Source organism: Heteronotia binoei, chromosome 1, assembly GCF_032191835.1.
Source record: "Heteronotia binoei isolate CCM8104 ecotype False Entrance Well chromosome 1, APGP_CSIRO_Hbin_v1, whole genome shotgun sequence".
NCBI lineage: Eukaryota > Metazoa > Chordata > Lepidosauria > Squamata > Gekkonidae > Heteronotia > Heteronotia binoei.
The window spans coordinates 79,218,622-79,236,789 of record NC_083223.1 but is presented as its reverse complement, the minus strand read 5'-3'; the positions used below and the strand labels follow the sequence as shown (position 1 = coordinate 79,236,789).

The 18,168-nt window shown below is 41.0% G+C and overlaps 1 protein-coding gene across 1 annotated transcript in view; it reads left to right on the top strand.

The window, feature by feature from the left end:
* Nucleotides 1-17,350, top strand: part of UBE3D (ubiquitin protein ligase E3D) — a 94,133-nt gene extending 76,783 nt beyond the window's left edge. Inside the window, exon 10 of the mRNA XM_060236521.1 lies at nt 16,579-17,350. Coding sequence (XP_060092504.1) covers nt 16,579-16,599 — 21 coding nt within the window. The 3' untranslated portion in view covers nt 16,600-17,350. The remainder of the gene's footprint in view (nt 1-16,578) is intronic.
* Nucleotides 17,351-18,168: the final 818 nt, after the last annotated feature.

Below are 18,168 nucleotides of genomic sequence, written 5' to 3'. Positions count from 1 at the left end.
CCGCAGTCCTACGTTTCGCAAAGCTGCACATGCGACCCCTGCAAATGTGGTTCGTCAGGACCTTCCGTCCTCACACACAGCACCAGTCCACACTACTCACCCTTCCGCTCCACATCGTGACATCCCTCAAATGGTGGACAATGGAACATCACCTTCACAGGGGCATGCCGTTCAAACAGCTACCCCCCTCGGTGATTGTCACCACAGATGCCTCCAAGTGGGGATGGGGAGCCCACTTGGGAACCCTCACGGTGCAGGGCCAATGGTCAGACTACGAACGCTCTCTCCACATAAACTGCCTAGAGCTCCTCGCAGTGCACAAGGCTCTATGCTCCTTCCTCCCATCGCTGAGGCACCAACATGTTCAGGTCACCTCCGACAACATCGCCACGGTCTTCTACATCAACAGGCAGGGAGGCACCGCCTCCATCAGACTCTGCAAGAGGGCTCTGGCATTGTGGCACTGGAGCATAAGCCAGGGCATCTTCCTCACGGCTGTTCACCTACCAGGAGCCGAGAACACCCAGGCAGACGCCCTGAGTCGCCACTCGACCAACAACCACGAGTGGTCCATCAACAGCCGCTACATCCGACAGATCTTCAACATCTTCGGAACCCCGAAAATAGATGTATTTGCTTCACCATCAAATGCCCAATGCACCCACTTCTACATGAGAGGTCCTCCATCCCAACGCTCCAAGGGGGACGCTTTCCTCCAAACTTGGAAGGGGGCACTCCACTACCTCTTCCCCCCCATTCCACTCATCACCAGAGTTCTACAGAAGATTCAGCTGGACCGCACAGATTGCATCCTAATAACCCCGTGGTGGCCGCGCCAACCATGGTTCACAACCTTGCTGCTTCTGTCCAACAATACATTCCTCCAACTTCCTCAAGCACAGGATCTCCTCTCCCAGCAGGACGGCAGGGTCCTTCATCACAACCCAGCATCATTCAAACTGACAGCCTGGAGGATCAGTTCCTAGAGTTTCCCCCTGATGTCCGCCAGGTCTTAGTAAACTCCAGAAAGCCATCCACTAGAAAATCCTATCTGCTTAAGTGGAAACGCTTCTCTCACTATGCCTCCCAACACAACTTCGACCCTGGCTGCGCCACCATACCCCAGGTGCTAGCTTACACCCTAACACTCTCTAGGGCGGGACTCTCATATTCTTCGCTAAAGGTGCACCTGGCAGCCATCTCTGCCTTCCACCCCCGTATCCGGGGCACGACAGTTTTTTCTCACCATGCTACAAGAGCCTTCCTAAAGGGCATCATCCGCCTACACCCACCAATCAAACAAATCCTTCCTACCTGGAGTCTTTCTCTCGTCCTCAGCCAGCTCATGAAGCCACCCTTTGAGCCCATGGCTTCTATTCCACTACACCTGCTATCATGGAAAACAGCGCTGCTCACGGCTCTCACCACAGGTAAGAGGGCCAGCGACATCTGTGCACTCAGGGCGGACCCACCATACACGATCTTTCATAACAGCACGGTGGTACTCCGACCCGACCCGACCTTCCTGCCAAAGGTCGTATCTCCCTTTCACCTGGGAAGACAATCAACCATACCGGCCTTCTTCCAGCACCCCGCGGATGCAGGACAGAGGGCGCTCCACAACTTGGACGCACGTAGGGCCCTAGCTTTCTACATAGACAGGACCCGACAGTTCCGTAAGGACCCGAGACTCTTTGTCACCTACGCCGCCCACAATAAGGGCAGCAAAATATCTACTCAGAGACTTTCCAAGTGGCTCGTTGCCGCCATCGAACTCTGCTACCAACTGGCAAAACAGCCAGTCCCTCAACACATACGAGCTCACTCGACCAGAGCCGTCGCTACCTCGTCGGCCTTCATGAAAGGCATCCCTATAGAGGACATCTGCGCTGCCGCCGTCTGGTCCTCTACATCTACCTTCGCCTCGCACTACGCTCTTGACGTCCGTGCCCGGCGTGATGCCTCCTTCGGACAAGCAGTGCTGCGCTCCATCTTCGATTAACTACTGTGAGTACTATGCTCATTACGTTTTTTGGTTCTAACCATGCATATTCTTACAGATCCAGCACCCACCTCCGAAAGAATAGCTCGCTAATCACCCATATGTGTGAATGCACAGAGACCACGAAGAAGATGGACAGGTTTCTTACCTGTAACTGGTGATCTTCAAGTGGTCATCTGTGCAATCACACAGACCCACCCAGCCTTCCCCGCTGCTGGACGCTCATCTAGCTCATTTGTTTCCACCTGTCCGGCGGCGGGAAGAAACTGAGTGGCTAAGCACCTCCCTCTCGTCCAGGCATGCGCAGTAGGTGCCTCCTCCCCAGGACGAGTGGGAGGCGCGCCAGATCTACGATCAAGATTGCTTTGAACTCTCCGAGGTCAGGGCCTATCCTGCGGAATACCCATATGTGTGATTGCACAGATGACCACTCGAAGATCACCAGTTACAGGTAAGAAACCTGTCCTTATTTCAATTTCTATATTAGAACAAAGTTGGAGTCCAGTAGCACCTTTAAGACCAACAAAGTTTTATTCAGAATGTAAGTTTTCACATGCATGCACACTTCTTCAGATGAATTATTGTATTTAATAATTCATTCTCCCAGTTTTCCAGATGATGATGATGATAATAATAATAAAATCTTCGTTCGCGAAGCCAAGCCGAGAGAGAGAGAGAGAGAGAGAGAGAGTAATAATAATAATAATTTATATTTGAAACTTGGGTTCTGTTTCCCAGGAGGCTTTAAGACACTTTGGGTGATGTCACCTTCCTGGTTCAGATAATGCTGTCTTTTGTCTCACATGACTTTGCCTTTTGGAATGTTTATATACTATCAAATTCAAAATAGACAGAGTATCAGAACCCAGCTTTATTGGACACTCTTGACTCCGAAAGATAGGGAGAAAGGGTTGAGCTCTATTGTGTATGTCACTATATGTGAGATGCTCATCATAGAGTTTATTGGTAGTTATATTGGCTCCTATGGATGGAAAAGGTACTTAATGTGCGAATGTATTCTTGTTTCTTTTCTTTTTTTTTTTGCCAACAACCCATTTTCTCTGAGACTTGACAAGAGCATCCAAGGATATCCTTTATAAAATCATTGTGCGCAGTGTTTAAGTTAGTAAATTTTGATTAATGATGTATGATTCTTATATGTCTTAATGAATTTACATTTGGGATTGAATAAATAAAAGGGTTTTTTGTTTTTTTTAGAACAAATGTCTGTCTTTTTTGATGCAATTGGAAAACCAGCTTCTCTCCCTCCCCAAATGAACAAAATGGAAATGGGAGTGCATGCAAAGGTTCCTGCAGCCAACGTTTCCCCAACAACTCACGCAGCAATCTTTAAGGTTCTTCCTCCCTGGGGTTGCCTTTTAATGTTAGACTGCTGTGTAGAGCCACAACTCATGTTGTGGTGGAGACATAGGCTTCACTTCTAGTTCACTTGGCAATGCTGAGACATCAACTTGGAGGGACATACCCTACTTGTAAGTTAGAGTAGTGGTAGAATCACAAGTGTACAAAGACTTCTTTTTTGCTGACTTAAGGCAATCCAGTAGGGTTTTCAAGGCAAGAGATGTTCATTGTTGATTTGCCATTGCCTGTCTCTGCACAGCGACCCTGGTATTCCTTGGTGGTCTTCCATCCAAATACGGACAAGAGCAGACCCTGCGTAGCTTCCAAGGTCTGAGGAGATCAGTCCAGCCTGGACTATCCAGGTCAGGCATGCTCAGACTTAGCTTGTTCAAACTGAAGCAACTATAATAGAAAAATAACTTCAGTTTTGGTTTTGATCCCATGAGACACCAGTGTGGGCTAGAGATTGCATGCTGTGAAGTTCCAAAGTATTATTTCCCCCTCCTTGTAATACACTTTTTACAAGTCAGTCCCTTGACACTGTTATTATGTTTGCAGTTAAAAATTAGAAGTACTTCAAGCTTATGTGCTGTTTTCAGCCCTGCATGGTCAGCATTTATCAGACTAGGCAAGATGATTACTTTAACTCTTTATCTTGTCTTAGTGAAACTGTTCTGATTGAAACTTACTTTAGCCTTTTATAAATGCAGTTGTCCATGCTGCTGAAGCTCAACAAGGTGACTCAAACTGGGAAGTATGAAGTACCTGCAGATCTGAAGACACTCCATATATATGGGGTGAAGGAAGAGAATCCTGTGATTGCCTAGAAAACTTAACTGCCTCTTCCCATTTCAAGAAAGCACATGTGCAAAAATACATAGTGCAACAATGTGCATGTGCCAAAAAGTTATTTAGAAAACTCTAAAAAAATCTTTTTAGCATTTTCAGATATTGCTCATAACTGGTGACCCAGTTACAGTATGAACCACAAGGGCTCTATTCTTCACTAGATTAATTTTCTGTCTCATCACCTCATTGCCTCCATTCTGATCAGATTGGCGTAGGGTTTAAAATATACAGTCAGTGATATGCAGCAGAGATGTGGAGGTGTAGATCAAACTGTGAAGGAGAGTTAAGCGCCTAGTGAATGGTGGCCATACATCAGCACTGAGTTTATTTGCTTTTTTGTTGTTGTTGTTTGATTAGATGTGTTGCTCATCCTTCTGCAGAATATTCAGTGCAAGTTTCAGCATTAAAAATAAAACTTAAATATTAAAACTATAAAAAGAAAAACCATACAGAATCACTAAAAAGGTGCAAAGGAGCCACATATTGACAGCCACAAAGAAAAGAAGAGTTGTGTTTATATCTTGCTCTTTGCTCAGAGTCTCAGAGTGATTTACAATCTCCTCCCCTTCCTCTCCCCACAACAGACACCCTGTGTTGTAGGTGGGGCTCAGAGAGCTCTGAGAAAACTATTCTTGAGAGATCAGCTCTGAGAGAACTGTGACTGACCCAAGGTTACCCAGCTGGCTGCATGTGGAGGAGCGGGGAATCAAACCCAGTTCTCCAAATGAGAGTCTGTCACTCTTAGCCACTACATCAAACTGGCAAGGAAATCTGGAGACAATAATAGCACCCACTAGAGGGGGTTATAAAGGACCCAACATCAGTTAAAACAAAAACATCAAGCTGTTACTATTAGTGAAACTGATCACTCGGTTTACATGACAAGATGTGACGGAAATGGATAAAAGCAGGAAGTCTTGACAGTGGTCAGTTTGTGTTGCTTTTCCCTCTTCTGCTTAAATATGTATAGGAGATTTCATAGAAACAAATGGAACAGTCTCTAGGCTGTGGCTCTTACTGGCAACAAATGTGATGGCGCTTAGCATCTGTGTAGCAAATTATGTGTAACCACTGTTTATGATTACTGTCCACTCATTTAGACTCATTTCAAAATAAGAGAAGTACCAGAGCTCTGGGATGACTCACAATGCCATCCTAACCAAACCTTTGTAAATCCATTGAAATCACTGGACTTGGAAGGGCATAACTCTTTTTAGGATGTTGAATTCAGAATTGCAATTATTGTAGTAGAAACAGAGAACAGAAATTATTACCAGTGCACACCACAGTCATTGTTAAAATTTGATTTTAAAATGATCTTTTCTCCTTGGGTCCTTTTTAAATCCTTTTAAAATTTACCATCAGTGTTGATGAAATGCTATAATAAACCTAATTAGATAAATAATAGATAATTAACTGGTTTAGATAGAGTACAGTAAAAAAAGCGGTAAAGGTAGTCCCCTGTGTAAGCACCAGTTGTTTCCGACTCTGGGGTGATGTTGCCTTCACAATGTTTTCATGGCAGACTTTTTATGAGGTGGTTTGCCATTGCCTTCCCTAGTCATCTACGCTTCCCCCCAGCAAGCTGGGTCCGCATTTTACCAACTTGGAAGGCTGAGTCAACCATGAGCCAGCTACCTGAACCCAGCTTCTGCCAGGATCAAACTTAGGTCATGAGCAGAGCTTGGACTGCAGAACTGCAGCTTTACCACTCTGCAGCACGGGGCTCTTAGAGTATAGTAACAGCTGGCAAAAATATTTTACTAGCATCAGGTTTCTTTAGGAGCTAGATGTCTTGGATAACACTGGGCAGGCCTGATTCAGATACAGGCATATATTTAAGAAGTCTTAGGCATCTAGTTAGCTTTCTTGTATCAGATAATTTAATTCCTTGCAAGAGGGACACTTTATAACATTTTAGTTTCATTATGGATATAGTACGCAAGTGATACTATTAGAGAATCTTTGCATCCATTTTAATCCTTTATTAGAGCTTAATTTTTTGCATAATTAACACTGACTAACTCAACAAACATTACGCTATCCATTACTGCTATATAATTAAAGGAAAGCAATTTCGTGAGTCCATAAAAATATGTTACCCAAAGATAAATGAATCACAAGCAAGGAGCCCCTTCTAAGAAACTCCCACTCATTCAGCTTCTCATATTTATAAGAACATAAGAGAAGCCATGTTGGATCAGGCCAATGGCCCATCCAGTCCAACACTCTGTGTCACACAGTGGTAAATACACACACACACTGTGGCTAATAGCCACTGATGGACCTCTGCTCCCTATTTTTATCTAACCCCCTCTTGAAGCTGGCTATACTTGTAGCCGCCACCACCTCCTGTGGCAGTGAATTCCACATATTAATCACCCTTTGGGTGAAGAAGTACCTCCTTTTATCCGTTCTAACCCGACTGCTCAGCAATTTCATTGAATGCCCACGAGTTCTTGTATTGTGAGAAAGGGAGAAAAATACTTCTTTCTCTACCTTCTCCATCCCATGCATAATCTTGTAAACCTCTATCATGTCACTCCGCAGTCGACGTTTCTCCAAGCTAAAGAGCCCCAAGCGTTTTAACCTTTCTTCATAGGGAAAGTGTTCCAAACCTTTAATCATTCTAGTTGCCCTTTTCTGGACTTTTTCCAATGCTATAATATCCTTTTTGAGGTGCGGTGACCTGAATTGCGCACAGTATTCCAAATGAGACTGCACCACAGTTTTATATAGGGGCATTATGATACTGGCTGATTTGTTTTCAATTCCCTTCCTAATAATTCCCAGCATAGCGCTGACCTTTTTTATTGCAATGGCACACTGTCTTGACATTTTCAGTGAGTTATCTACCACGACCCCAAGATCTCTCTCTTGGTCAGTCTCTGCCAGTTCACACCCCATCAACTTGTATTTGTAGCTGGGATTTTTGGCCCCAATGTGCATTACTTTGTACTTGGCCACATTGAACCTCATCTGCCACGTTGACGCCCACTCACCCAGCCTCAACAGATCCCTTTAGAGTCCCTCACAATCCTCTCTGGTTCTTACCACCCTGAACAATTTAGTGTCATCCTCAAACTTGGCCACTTCACTGCTTACTCTCAACTCCAAATCATTTATGAACAAGTTAAAGATCATGGGACCCAGTACTGAGCCCTGCGGCAGTCCACTGCTTACTGTCCTCCACTGCGAAGACTGCCCATTTATACTCACTCTCTGCTTCCTATTAATTAGCCAGTTTTTGATCCACAAGAGGACCTGTCCTTTTACTCCATGACTCTCGAGCTTACTAAGGAGCCTTTGATGAGGAACTTTATCAAAAGCTTTCTGGAAGTCAAGGTAAACAACATCTATCGGGTCTCCTTTGTCCACATGTTTGTTCACCCCATCAAAGAAATGTAACAGGTTAGTGAGGCAAGATCTTCCCTTGCAGAACCCATGCTGAGTCTTCCTCAATAACCCGTGTTCATCAATGTGCCTACTCATTCTGTCCTTGATAATGGTTTCTACCAACTTTCCTGGTATTGAAGTCAGACTGACTGGCCTGTAGTTACCTGGATCTCCTCTGGAACCCTTTTTAAAGATGGGGGTGACATTTGCTACCTTCCAGTCCTCAGAAACAGAGGCAGATGTCAATGAAAGATTATAGATTTTTTTAAAAATCTCCTAGCAATAGCTAGCTGTTTCACTTGATAAGAGTGTACATTCTTGGCTAACTAATTGTCTTATCACTTCAAACACCATACAAAGTTATCTATATTTGAATATCTTCATACAATATATCAAAACTGTTAGCTCCTTTTTGTTCTAACAAAAGTATATTTTAAATAATATCTACAGGTGTTTTGGACACATGTGTGTTGGTCCTCAGCCAAAAGACCCCATCTTTGAACTATATCTTTGCTTCTGTGAAGTTGGACATTCCATTCTCAGAGGCTTCTACACCTGGGCATCTGTTCTTCACAACATGGTTTGAAATGTCCAATTGGAAAAGTCTTATATAGGACATTTTAAATCACAAAAATAGTTTCCCATAATGTTTTCTTTTAGTGAAACAAATTCATGGTTATGCCACAAGCCATATTGATTTAAATGGTTTCCTAGAATATTCCACAGGAATGCAGTTGTAAGAGGTTCAAAATGAGATGCATCTGAAGTCGTTTATGTTTCTAATGTGAAAGGCCTGCATTTTCTATGTCTATGGATTAGAGCTTTTGGGGGCCATTGCTTAAGAGAACATGTGGCAACTTTATTTATTTATTTATTTATTTATTCTATGACTTATATCCCGCCCTTCCCATAAAATGGCTCAGGGCGGCTCACAACAAACGATAAAACAATAAACAAAGTGCAAAATTATTACAATTAAAAAGTCAAAGCATTTAAAAACCTTAAAATCTTAACATTAAAACTATACCGTATATTTCACTAAAGTCTGATAAGCTACATTAATCTAGTCAGGCGTAGGCTAGCCGGAAGAGGCTTGTCTTACAGGCCCTGCGGAACTGAGTAGCTGGTTCCACCATGTGGGGGCCATTGTAGAAAAGGCCCTGTCTCTGGTTGTCTTGAGACGGACTTCTTTGGGCCCGGGGATGGTGAGAAGGTTTTGCGTCCCAGACCTCAGTACTCTCTGGGGAACGTGTGGGGAGAGACGGTCCTTCAGGTAGGCAGGTCCCAGGCCATATAAAGGAGTTATTTAATTTTTTTCAAAAGGTTACTGTCACTCAGTGCTAGGAAGTCTTGGCTGAAAGAATAATGCCTTCTAGGGCCAAAGAACAAATTTACTGCCTGTTTTAATTGATTTTGTTAGTGATGGTCCTACATATCATCTCTTTTTAGAAATCAGTTTCTTCAGTTTTTCACTTCATCCCCTTTCTTCATGTGTTGTTCCGTGTCTGCCAAGGCTCTGAGGTTTGTGCATCACCACCTCAAGTTGAAACAGGGCCATAGAAAAGGCTTTCTGCTTTGTCATTCTCTCCTAGCACAGTCAAAATAGAAGGTAACATGAATGAAAAAGCAGGCAAGCTGGTAACTGTAGGGGATCTAATGGAGCATTTGGTAATTTTATCTTCCCATACACATGGTCCGTTTGTTGACTGCTGTTTACATCGCTTCATACAGAAAATATATGCTGTTATGTTTGCTTCATTAGTTGAGGTTTGCAGATCTTTGCCATAGTGAAAAGCAAACAGCAGCTGGTGTTGACTAGGAAAATCTGGAATTCTGTGGGGGACTTTTGAAGTCTGCTTTTTAAAGCAATCATTACTTACTGTAGAACACAGGTGCTAAGATTGGTCTAACCAACAGTTCGGTGTCTGTCATAAAACCAGTGAAACACCGTAGACATTTTGGCATCTAAGAACAAAAGTCAAAAATTGTATTCTGGTTTTCATTTTTAAAAAATGCTACACAGAGATGGAAGATGGAGGTACTCTGCTTGAATTGGTAGGGCTGGCCCTAGATAGGCTCATATGTACTCTTTATGGGTCTTTCTGACTTGTGCTCCAACAAAAATGAAGAGGCAAGGATTCTAAGGTCACTATAAGAGAGATAAACACACACACACTATATTTAAAACACACACACACTACAATTAAAAATAACCTTTCCCCTTAAAATATACAAGCTTTAAATAGATATTTTGAGGTAAATGGGTTTTATTTCTGAGCCTGATATTATCAAACAATTATCCTAAGACCTTCATATGTCTGATTCTATCAGATTTACTGTCAACTGGGTCAAAAGTCATCAGATAAGCAACCTTTTGTGCAATCTAATTAAAGAATAACAGTATTTATTTAAAACTTTTTCATTCCACCTCATGTTCTTGGACTCATGGTGACAAATAATGTAGCAACCATGTTACACAAGTTACTATGTTACTCAAATACACAAATACCATGTTACACAAATAACCATGTTACGCAAATACACAAATTACCAATGTAAAAATTCAGAATTCAAAACACACAAGAACTGAAACACACAGTATCATTTGTGGGATTTGGAACCTTTTACACAAGTGAGCTGGAGGTTAATAATCCATATGTTCATCTAAATATCCATCCTATTGAAAGCAATAGAGAAAGTAGGCAACATCTGCATTTGAATGCTCATTCTGATGCACATCTAGTTTTACCTGGAGTGAACTACTCCATGGAAATAATAGAGTAGATCACACAACTTTACTTTAAAGCAATAGCTTCCACCTCAGGAATGTTTTTGAAAATATGTTAAAGGATTTCTGCCATCCAGTTTGACAACTAAAGTCAACAACAATTTGTATTAGTCTTTGGATAGCATGCCCACATGTTCTTATAAAGTTTGGCTGGGTTTTACATGTTTATTTTATATGAGCAAAAAAGGTGTTTAAAGTAAACTTGTACAGCCATTGATCTTTTAAGGAATACCTTTCTTGGTTTTACATTTGCTTCTGCTTCATGTCAGCTGCTGCCTCAGGTAATACTGTTGAGTACATTTCCAAAAAAAGTTATATGAATCTTTCTTACACTTGACCAAACGCTTTGTCCATCTATGTGGCAGAAACTCTTCAGCATTTCAAGGGCAACTTTCCCCCCAGCTCTTTTACTTTGACAGCCTTTTCAACAGAAGATGTCAGGAACTGAACTTTTGGATCTTTTATGCATAGTTGTTTGACTATCACATGACCAGCTCTGTACTAGGGATCCAGTGTAACAGTGTTGGAACCACTGCTGTTTTGTACAACAAAAAAGGAAGACTCTTCTTCAGTGTGAGAGCCAACGCTATAGTTCTAATTGATGCTGAGAAGTTGACTGATTCTTCAGCTGGTAACATGAACTGACCCTAGTAGTCCACTTTGCTGATTAGTCTACACTTGAGTTACAATTTCATTCCTGACAGCGGGCAATTGGAATTGTCTCATAGCAGAATATCTCTTCAACCCCAGCTATCCTGTTTCACTCTGAAGTAATACAATATAGTGGCTGCTGTAAAAAAGTAGCTTCTCTAGCTAACTATTCACATGCTGCCTTGTAAATGTCATTGTTGTCATGTTACATTGGAAGGATGTTAACTAATATCAAGTCTTCAGGTATGTTTCCCATTCCAAATTGCTTGTCCTTATCATACACAAGAAGAAAACTCAATTCATTTCTTTTATCTTGTTCAAGTCAGATGTTCTGTTTGCCACCAAAACTTTGCCTTTTCTTTTTGACTTTGAGCTTTTCTCTCTGTCTCATTCATTCACTATATCTTAGAATCTCTATTTCCAGTTCAACAGCATAGTTTTCATATGCTGAACTAGACATATTTCTTTCCTTAAACACACATTGTCTGTTGAATGTAAACATTTTTTTTCTGGCTTTCTGTGCCACAAAGCTACATTGGCTTACAGTTTACAAAGTCTCACTGGTTGGGATTAAAGACAATTTCTTTCTTTTCTTTTATAGAAATTTCATATACTTTCTCCCTGCCCCTCCCCCATACCTCTGCATAATGTGCTTTGCTGCAAAAGTTACTAATTACTCTCATTGCCCAGCAGCATTTAAATAGATGGTTGTTTCTCTTATTGATCAGACAGGATATGAATAGTTCTTGCTGGATAACCAATATTCTGAGCCTGGAGTCCATAAACCCATGATTGAAACTGTTGTTGCAACCATAACTAGAGATATGTTTGTCCGTCAAGCTCTCTTGAAAGCTTCTGTGCCTGTTTCACATCATATGTGGCAAAAATGCAAGCCTCCCCAAGAGCTATGGAAAAGTGAACACTAATTATGAAAATAGCCAGGAACTGAGACCTGTAGATTTATAGAATCTCAGATTGTTACACAATAACTAACTTTTAGGTTTTCCTCCCATGGGATGAGGGTTTGCTGCTTATGACTTAGGTTGTAAAAACAGCAAGAAGTAAAAGTAAAAAAACCTCAGGTCATGGAGAAAGAAGGTTGCAGGTTCAATCCCTGGCTTTTCCAGTAAAGGGTCTGATAATGGACCTTCCCAGGTTGGCTGTCTGAGATCTTGGAAGAGTCCCTGTCAGTCAGAACAAATAATACTAGGTTAGATAGAACAATGATCTGAGTCTGTTCTAAGCAACTTCAGTTCATTTGTATGTGTTTAAGCTAAACATCATACCCACCACAATCTCTGAGAACCCGCAAAATGTAATGAATCCTGAATTAAAAATATAATCAATGTTGGATTATCTTACCTTACAACTACAAACTCTAAGCCTGAAAAAAGAATTCTCAGGTTTTCAGAAATGCATTTTTAAATTGGAAGTAATCTGTTGTATCCTCCAAAAAGTTTACCTGTCTCTCCTGTTCAGTTACTCTTTTATTTATTTATTTATTTTATTTATCTGGGATTTATATCCCGCCCTTTCCATCGAGTGGCTCAGGGCGGCTTACAACATATGTAAAACTAACATAAAAATAAGTTACACTATAAAATTAACATTTCATTAAATAATTAAAATCCAACGTTTGTTATAAATGTACATGTCGTTAAAATCAGACAGCGGTCGTAAAGCTACACTCTATTCAAATTCAAATACTGATTCGGTATACCGTCTTCAACATTTCGATGTTCCATATTCGATATTCAGTAGTCGGTATACAGGTATACAAGGATACAAGCCTTTTGATTAGTATTTCCCCCCCAAAGATCCCTGTCTTTCTACAGTAGATCCTGTTCCTTTGTTTCCTGTAATAGATCATCTGTTATTGTACTTGTATTACAATTTCAAACTCATAAATTAAAAGTTTAAAAAGAGGCTTAACTATGGGATTCCTATTTCTAACCCAGTGCTATTGCCCTATGACAGAGGTTCCCAGTCATTTTGAACCCACATGTACCTTTGGAACATTGAGAGTGTGTAGTGAGCATCTCCCCAAAATGGCTGGTACATGAGGTGGAGCCAAAGCTGAAATTATTGTTGCAGGAGGCAGAGACTCCTTATTTTGCAAAATAATTACAGAAGACAAATAAAAAGAAAGCCAGGAGCAGGGGCAGGAGGATGAGAGAAAAAGAAGGGTGAATAAAAAGAAGGAAAGCCTGAAATAAAATGAAACCACACACTCACTAAGGAAAGCTAGGGTGCTTTCCAGTCCTTTAGATCCTCCAGTGACTGCAGCTCCTATGGCAGCCATGGAAAACTTTCATTTGAATTAGGGTAGCAAATAACAAGCCTTTCCTTACCCATGACTGCACTCACTTTCTGAAAAGCTCATCAAGCACTGAAAGTACTGACAGGCACCATGTTGGGGAATCCTGCCTTATGCTCTCGTAATCATCAATTTCCAGACCTGCCGTAATTCACATCAAAGTCCCTTCTGTAGACCTGGCTGTCATACATCTGTTTACAGTGGCCCTAATTCATGTTCATCACATGGTTGCAGCACTTGTACAGAATTTATTCTGGTTTTGAGAGCAGCATAGGACCCTCATAGTCCTGTGCGTGATTTTCTTGCTAGTTTCTTCAAAGAAAGAAAGTTGATTAGTGTCTTCTTGGGGATGATCACGCTATGCTGGATTTTCTGTTCAACATGCACAATGTTATGCTGTTGGGTTTTATTTTCTTGTTTTCACTTTGGTAATCATTATAAATTGCTGCTGTGTAAAAAACATTGCTTCCTTGATTTTTAGTAGGCATTCAGGCGCTATAAAACTCTTAGCAAAAGAGTAATATCATCATAACATTGTCAAATGAATAGGTCATTGGGAATGATACATTACTATGAACAGAGGGTGCTGTTCAGTATCATAAGAGGAAGAAGCCATGCTGTATTGGAATGTATTTTGCTAAATGGAGTATTTGAGTGATGTTTCTTCCCTTCTCTACTTTTTTAATTAGGGCCGTTTCTAGTGTTACATTCTAGTTTGTGAGTGTTATTTTATAAGGTAGACACCTAGACACGTAATACATGAATCATACATGTACATACTGAAGATCCAGGACTGATTATCACTCTGCATTCATTGTCTACAGTAGAGCCATGACTTAACTTACGATGATGTGATACATACAGTAATGATGTGTTTGTGAAGTTTTATGGATAAAATCTCAATGTTTGTTCAACATCTCATCCTATGCTTTTTGCTTGAGATGTTTCTGTCCTCAGTACCAGGAATCCCATCAACTTGATGAGTTTCATGGAGTTTTCTTTATGCGCTACCTTAAGTCAAAGTCCTCCTTCACTCTTTTACACGATTTATGGACCCAGTTAGTAAAATCAGGGATGTGTGGAGCTTCACAGCATGTCTCTGTGGCAATTAGGATAACACTGGCATTGGTGCTATAAACTTTCAGCAGCGCTGGGCAGTGAGAACACTCTAATTGCCTATGTAGATGACACATGACTGTTCTAAAGATCATGAAGGTCAGGCTCCATGTAATGAGGGTTTTCCTGCTGTGTTGCTTCAGTCCTAGAACTATTATTGTTTTTGCTTATACTTTTAGTAATCTCTTAAAAGCATGATGTTGTCCCTTCCATGACATTATTTATTTATTTAGATTTATTGATCATCCCATTTAGAAGATTCATGGACACTACAAAAGCCTCCCCTACTGAACCAGAGCAAAAGCCCAACCCCTTATAATATATTACAGTATTGCCATCCAGTATTGAATTAAATTTAAGCCCCTGATGCCAACCCAGATCTTCCTACAGTTTTGAAAGGGACCTAGTCTTGTTGTGGGGCATATTGCCTCCTTCTGCACCAACTGACCAGTTTTCAAGAGGTGCATGACCCAGCTCAGTATGTGTGCACTTGAAGAGTGGGTTGCCCTATTTGTCAAACAGGATAAAGATCTGCAGTTATTCATTTTATAATACTAATTCTTTATGAAAAACCAAAATATAAAAATGTTTCATGTTACCGGGCTTTAAATATGATCGTTGAATCATCTCTTTTTTTTGCAAATACTTTATGTTTCTTCTGCAAGGCTTACTTTGATCCAGTAGGTCAGCGTTTTCAAGATAGAAGACTAGATGAGACAAAGATCTTCTATGCCCTCTTAGAAACAAATTTTAGGTTGAGAACCCTGACATTGGGGAGAGGGAGTTTAATCCTTCTACCCTTGCATGATTTTCCTATGGTGACACAGCTAGTGTTAGAAAGGGAAAAGACATGTCTGAGATGGACAGGAGAAAATTCTGCCCTCTTGCTTTCCCATTCAGCTTGGACCAATCTGATTTGAAAGGCCAAATGGAATGTTGAAGTGGCAGAAAAAACACAAAGTCAATAACAGCCAAGATCAAATGGTGATGGTGGGGGAGGGGGAAATTTAGGTTTCGGAAAGAGAAGGGACAAGAGGTATTGTGAATAGGCAGAGTCCATTATTTAGATAGGCTGGGTTTGGTTGCAGTTCCTATTTTTTAAAAAACAGTAAAGTGTTGAAGCTCGTTTTGCTATTGTTTCTAAGTTTGAGAATGTGATAGCGCATACTTTATAATCACTAAACACAAAAGACCTCTCAGTTCTGGTAACTTGTGACATCCAGGGCTTTTTTTGAGCAGGAACGAAGTTCTGGCTGGCTTGGTGTCAGAGGGTATGGCCTAATATGTAAATGAGTTCCTACTGGGCTTTTTCTACAAAAGAGCCCTATGTGAAACAAGGGTTATGTCAGGGGGTGTGACCTAATATGCAAATGTGTTCCTGCTGGGCTTTTTCTACCAAAAAAGTCCTGGTGACATCTATCTTACAAAATCGGAAGACAGCAACTGTCAAAGAGGTTTAATTAAAGTGTGTTAGTTAAACTTGCCTCCTGTATTTTCATGAACCCACATAACTCGTGGCGAATTCTACAAGTTTCAGGGAAAGAGGGTCCCTCCTGATTTATATCTGCTGTGCACTCTGGTTTAAGGTTTAAGGGATCCTGTATAAAAGAAAAACAGAAATAAAAGGAAATCCTTTTTACCTTACATGGCTAAAGTGGAAGGTGTATATCGAACAAATATACTCATTGGAGAACCATGATTGGCTGCTTGCCCCCCCCCCCCCCCCACACACACACACTGAGCGTCCATTTGGTTGCAAATTTGTTTCACTAAACTAATGGCTCTTGCATGTGATGTGAAAAATTCTAAATTGAATTTATTTTTCTTGAGAATTTCATGTTGCCTTTTACTGGTTTTATGATACACCAGAATAGGGAGAACAGATGGGGGGGGGACTCTTTTTGAGAAGACCATAGATCAGTTTGGGGCCATTTTCTCCTTGTATGTGATAAGAGAGTGTCAGCACACTGTTTGCTTTGCAGTAAGCTTATGGAAATGTTTTGTAGATATTTTTAATTTAGATTTGGTATTTTTGGTTTTTTGTAGAACCTACTGTGCTGAGCCTAACACTTTGGTAACATTTTGTTTCCTTCACAGGTTGCGTTTTTGAAGATGTGAGGAACTCTGGCCTGATTTTTTAGAAATGCTTCTCAAGTTAACCTTCAGCTGTGGAGGGCTGCAAAGATAACATCTCCAGTGGGATTTCTTTCCAAAAATGATGCTGAGCCTCCAAAACAAAAGACGATGTAAATTGTATTTTTAACTTGCTGTTTGTTGACTTTGGAAGTTTAAAAAGCACAAGGAAAATGACAGAGGCCAGTTGCCCAAGCCAAGGGGTTGATGTTGCAAAGCAGTGCAGAGAATGACTTAATTTGGGATGTCAGGAGTCTGAGATCATTGTAAATAATGCCCTACTAATTCTCCTGAGAGATGTCAGTTATCTTCCACAGCAGCTTCAGCTTTACAAAGAAAGAGCTGAGAGTGGCCAATTTGTCCTTTCTGGGAAATAAACAGGCAGCTGAGCATTTGATATTGCAGTTTCAAGTGAAATGCATTCTTGAACTGTACACTGCTGTCACATAGAAGAATCTCATGTGTTTAAGCTTTAATTTTCATTACGTTTTGCATTATTGTGTATATATATGTGTGTAGTTTTTCTTTCTAGAAAAAGATTTATTATGTGAATTATGCACAGGCCCACTTATGTGTGCATTTTTATAATATATACTGCAGCTGTGTGGCTGTGCAGAAAGCTAATAAGCTATCAATTGCTTACAATATGAACAGATAGAAAATTTAAAAAAAAATCTGTATTTTAGTATATTTCTTTTTTTTTGCAAATGTACCAAAACAAATTATCATATAAGAATCAATTAATTTGAGCATGGTACTGTTTGTACAAGCTCGATCTGCCAGGGCTTCTCCCCCTCTGCCTTGCAGGAGCAAACTGAAGAAAATGGAAAATCTGAATGCCAGTTATTATAGGTTTCATAACTGCAGTGTACGTCATAAAATCCTGGCTCGTTAGGTACCCTTGGGCTAGTTTACTTATCATCCTCACAAGTTTGTTGTGAGAAGAAGTTGGGGGATAATAACTGTGCACAGCAGGAAGCATTCTAGAAGCATGGTCTCTAACTTTTTCATACCTGGGACCAACCTTGAACCCCTGGGAGACAGTATAGGGCTTGCCATGCTGCAAGTGTGTGACATTACAGCCACCTGATGGAAAGAGTTATGACCTCACAGTGTCAAGGCCAGGACAATGGGTAGCAAAGGGAAGAGCTGGGGCAGAAATTGCAAGACAGGCTCCAGAATATGTACTATAATGAGGAACAAGGCAGGGGTCAAAGCTATGGAGGAATCTTCTCCACTGCTGAGTGGCTGTGCCTTGCTAACCTGCTGCTTCTTTTAGCTGACATGCGACGAGAGGTGGAAGCTATTGCACCTTTGCTCTCTACACATGCAAACTAGCGGCATGTCCTTTGGAAAAACAACAAAAAGGTGATTTGATAAGGACTCATGAGATAACAGATGCTTCACCTGAGGGTCCTAGCCCATGGGTTGAAGAACATTGTCTTTGAGTAATAGATAGTATTTTGATATTGAGCTGAGAAAAGGGATGAGTTGTGTCATTCTCAGTGAGGATTTGTTTGAAGCAACAGTGGTTAAGGGCTGGTTCTACAGGCA